The 5,000-nt window shown below is 38.8% G+C and overlaps 1 protein-coding gene across 1 annotated transcript in view; it reads right to left on the minus strand.

Moving 5' to 3' along the window:
* Window positions 1-3,900: 3,900 nt before the first annotated feature.
* The window catches only part of LOC137982732 (DNA excision repair protein ERCC-5-like), a 14,512-nt gene continuing 13,412 nt past the window's right edge, over window positions 3,901-5,000 (minus strand). Inside the window, exon 17 of the mRNA XM_068829868.1 lies at window positions 3,901-4,910. Coding sequence (XP_068685969.1) covers window positions 4,035-4,910 — 876 coding nt within the window. The 3' untranslated portion in view covers window positions 3,901-4,034. The remainder of the gene's footprint in view (window positions 4,911-5,000) is intronic.

The raw sequence follows: 5,000 nt of genomic DNA on the forward strand, positions 1-5,000 counted from the left end.
TCTCAAGACCTTATGATACGCAAAATATTAATCTATAGAAATAAACCTAAACATCATCAACTAAATAAACATTTTCTCGTTTTTATTAGCGTAAATTATTACAAATGTACTTTAGCAAATTATACGCCCCCTCTTCATGCAATTGATTCTTTTTGGGTGACATCAGTACAGCAACTGCCAAAAAACTGAACAGAGCTTCTCATCTTTTCCCTTGCAAAAGAAAACTTCAGAATTGTAAATTTTAATGACTGCTTTTCAATCTCCTCACACTGAGACAAAATGCAAATGTTCTAGGATCATTATCGTCTAACAAAAAATCAAAAGCAGATGCAAGTATACAGGAGATTTCAGACTTAAGGGAATTTTGTGGTTTACGGGGAAAGGCTCTTTTGTTTCAATTGCTTCTTTAAATCCTTAAATTCAATGAACAGATCAGGGAACAAAAATATAAACTTTCCGGCTAACAGAAACTTGAGCTTTTACAAACTTTTCAACGAAAAAAAATCACACCCAAATGAAGCGTACTTTAACACAAATTGCTTGCGAACGTGATGACTACATTATTCCACGAATCATTGAATAAGTTATTTTCTCTCATAAGGAATAATTCATAGCATTTTGCCTCCCACATTGTGCACAGACAAAATCGTATTCTCAGAGAACGTCATGTTTGCTACCATTCCTTGGTGCTTGGAACATGGTCGAGATATTCCGTAGATTTCCTCCTTAAAGATCGCATTTCCAGTATAAAGGCTGAAGAAAAACTTTGCCTTAATTCAATCCGATGTCTATTCACTGCTCGCAGTTTTCGTCGCTTCGTTTGTCTTCGTATCGACCAAATTTTCGGTCAAACGTTTTTCATTTAGTGTTGTTTTCTCACCTAAATCTATTCTCCCAACCTCAGGAAGTGAGCGTTGTTTTTTCACGGTAGAATAGAAATGAAATCCTTCGCTATTCTGGCCGTTTGTTGACGAACTCGCAGGCGACTCCGGCTCGTTGGTACTGTATTGTCCGCTGTCAGAATTTGCTCTCTCGTACAGACGTCGTCGCTGAGCTCGGCGAATGTAAGACAACATCTTCGTTGTTCGCTAAGGCTGGTTATTTTGATGCCGAATCTCTCTAGTTTTGATCTTCCATCAAGCCGGCTAACAATTGAATTTCAGATGTGTATTATATATTTGCATATGAAGTTCTGCGCAAATCCCTGCGAGAGAATGAATAATAATGAGTACGACTTGTTTTGAGGCCTTTTATGGTGGTAAATATGTTCAAAATAAATAAGTAAGTAAAAATGAATATCGGGGTACACATTCGACAACTGCGGCCAGGAGTAATAATCTTAAAAGCTAAAAGAACTCTTCTCCTTGGCAAGAACAAGAATTGAGTTGGAAGTAACTTAAACATTAACAATCGAAACATTAACAATCGACGCAGTTCTCTATAATCGGGTCTGCTTCACTAGCTTCCGACTTTATCACATTTTATTTTCGTGACGAGTCTCTGTGTGTTTTTCTTGTTCTAAAAGACAAGCTCGGAACAAATCTCAAGGAAAAGCGCCATAAAACTCTGGAAATAAATGGTTAGAGAGTATTTTGGGATTTATTAAACTCAAGTGAACAGTGACATACTCCCGAAGAATGGTGCTTGAAGATTGTTTTATAAAGTGTATATTTAAGAATGGTTTGCAAACAATGCTAAGAAACACAACAATGATCGAATTGACAAATGATGGTGGGCGAATAAACGGGGCTTTGATTTTCTTGAATACACCCACCAAAACATATTCATCTGGCCACAGTTGATCAAAGATCTTCAAAGGCCGGAAAACTTTATCCGATGGATAAGTCACTATCCAACGGCGCTTCGCGCCTTCCGAAAATGGAAGAAAACGACTGTTTTGCAGTCTATCTTTGTCAGAAAATCAGTAGAACAGTAGATCATAGCTAAGTTGCGGCATTTTGTCCAACGATATGTTTTACTCATTATACACCGCTCTCTTATATCACCTTATCTTAATTATGGTATTCGTGCTACGGGTCAGTGTGCTAAAAAACTTATCCTCACAAATTGTTGGTCTTGCAAAAGCGAGCCTTCGTCTGATTTTCTTTGCTGAGCCGAGAGAGCATGTGATACCTGTTTTTAGAAACAAGAGAACTGCCCATTTCATTCTTGAATTTCGAGAAAATTAGTTAATTGATGTATGATGTACACAGCTGATGTACATAGCAACTCTGCCAGAAAACATTCTAAAGATGTTCTGGAAGGTGCCGTCAACACACAATTATAGCACGAGGTCATCTACTAATCATTATTTTGCCGTACAAAAGACAAGAACTGAAAAAATCTTTCTCAAGATCTGGTGTTCAAACCCAGAATAGTCCCCCGTTTATCAATAAAGTATCAAAAAAGAAATTCAAATTTTAATTAAAGAATGTGCTTCTTAATACTCTCGATACGGAAGAAGACTATATTGAAGTCTCAAATTAAACAACGCTTTTTCAATTTAAGTGCTTAAAATGTGACCACTTTGCCGTTTATCTTTCCCCTTTCACTTGTTACATGTAATCAGTGATGGTTGTTGCAACTGTAATACTAAGCCCTATCGTGGAACTAGGTGTCTTAGGTTTCATACCTTTATCTTTCTTCCTTTTGTCAGCTTTCTTTAAGCCCCCCTCGATTAGCATTTGCTACCTGCGGGTTTCAAGTTCAAGTTCAAGTTTTCGCTTTTCTTGGTGTTAATTTAGAGGTCCACTGTTTGTTGTTGTAGTTTAAATCTGTGAAGAAATTTATTTATTTACTCGTGTAACCGTAAATTCATACACTTTCAGTACATCTTAGTAAAGGCTAGTACGAAAACCCTTGGTTGACGCGTGTGCACTATAATTTATACTCGGGATAGCGACCTCTCCTCCAGCCTTTGAGCAACTAAGGAGTGTAATGTGAAGTGCTAGGTTCCAATCAGTTAAGTCTGTTCAAAGATATGTGCTACACGGCAAACGTTTGCAAAAACGTAATCCTTCCTTTTATTTGAACAACTAGGGCCTGGGCCCCGTTTCTCGAAAGTCCCGAAACCTTACGGGCCATTTCCAGTTGTCAGAATAGGCCATTTTACCCATTCTACAGTTGCTCAGTGGCCTTGTTATTGATACAGCCCTCAGTGCTTTTATCATGTAAATTGTGTTGTTGTAATTTTAATTAGTCTACACTAGAGCGGTTTTCAATTGAGTGTCAATAGTAATTAGCGAATTGCTTTGGATTTGCTTTACTTCACTCAGTGATTGGTTCAAAGTTCTCGCGCCACTTTTTCAACCAATCACAAGTGAAACCAAAACCAATCGTGGCTCTTGCGTGCACATTTTCCCGCGCTTTGTGTTGGCTACGTGTAATTACTTCGAGTTTTGATTGGTTTACTGGATTGTCTCCGTCCTTTTTGATTGGCCAAAGTAATTATTTTGGCTTTGGTTTTACGACACTCGATTGAAACTCGCTCTAACATTAGAAAAGCACAAAGGTTTGTATCAAAGCAGGGTCACCGGCAGCCTCGCTTCCATTATTAGGCCAGGTAGCTTAAAATGGTCTATTCCCTTTGTATCTCAAGAATGGGGAAGATTTAAGTCGTCAAAATTTACCTTCATAGTTCTTTTTGATCCCTTGAAAACATGTTAAAAGATAAGCGGTTAGCAGTTTCACAAATGGCTTTTCGGGCCCGATAAGTTACCGGGGCTTTCGAGAAATGAGTGCCTGGTCGCTTATAAGAAGGGTCACCCTTCTTCTAAGCGACCAGGGGATAGCTTCGACCAAATTACATTTCTCGAATCCTCAAGACGTACAAGATATTCAGTGATGTAAGGTACACACGTAGACAGGTTTTATTCTTTTCTGTCTTTACGTTTCATTGAAAATCAAATACAATTAACATCTACACCAATGTCACAAAGTCATCAGTCGCCTCTCAGTTCTCCCACAGTGAACTTCAAACCTACAAAAACACCCTACACGAAAATCATAAATTTGAAAATGTCTTTTTTTTTCACCTAGCGTCGTCGCTTCTTTCCTCTTCCTCTGGTTTTACCCCTATTAATAGACAGAGCCGCCTTTATCGTTTCAGGAACATTTGTCGCATTATCGTCGTCACCTTCGCATTCAGAAGTTAATCTCTGTTCTTTAGCACAACTCTTTCGCTCTTCACCCCTCCCCCTCCCCCTTTTTTTCCCTTTACCCTTTCTCCTCCCCTGGTGAAATATTGACACAGGTTTTGGTCCTTCATAAACATTTTCCACATTGTCTTCCGAGCTATCAGAAGACGTTCCTGGCGCATGTTCTCCATTTTTCCTTTCAAGGTATACTCCATGCACAGGATCCGGTCCAGTGCAAACATTTCGATCATCATCGTCACTACCCATGCTATCAGAAGTAGAATCGTCCTTCCATCCGCAACCAGAATTTTGTGAACTAGCGCCACGTTTTTCCCTTGTCCTCGTCTGCTCTTCAGGGAACAAGGATTGATTTGCAGCCTTTTCACTGCTTCCTTTTTGAGGGGACTTTCTGTTTCCTGGGAAGGACATTTGCAGAGGAGTAATTTGAACCAACAATTCTTTTCCCTTTTTGCGTGCAGCTGTTAAGTCGACTTTGTTCTCCTCCTTTGCTCGTTTAGGATTCTTTACATTAATTTTTTTTTTCGGTTGTGACTTCAAGGACCCTATTTCATGATTTCCATGTTGTGTTGCCGCCTTGCTTGGTACTTTGTCTTGATCAGCTTTTTCTTTCCTCCCACTTTTGTTTTCATCTTTACTCTCCTCTTCAACTGTTGGATTTAAAACACGGTTAACCACTTGACGAATCCGCTTGCTCTTTATGTTTCTTTTCTCTTGAAAAGCCACTCGGAAAAAATCACTGATCTTCATTTGTGTCTGAAATAAACACAAAAGATAATTAACAGTACATAACAACATGAACTACTTGGAGAAACGTTAATTTTACTCAGTAAGCCAGTAATGAAG

The sequence above is a fragment of the Montipora foliosa genome, chromosome 13, assembly GCF_036669935.1.
Source record: "Montipora foliosa isolate CH-2021 chromosome 13, ASM3666993v2, whole genome shotgun sequence".
Lineage (NCBI taxonomy): Eukaryota > Metazoa > Cnidaria > Anthozoa > Scleractinia > Acroporidae > Montipora > Montipora foliosa.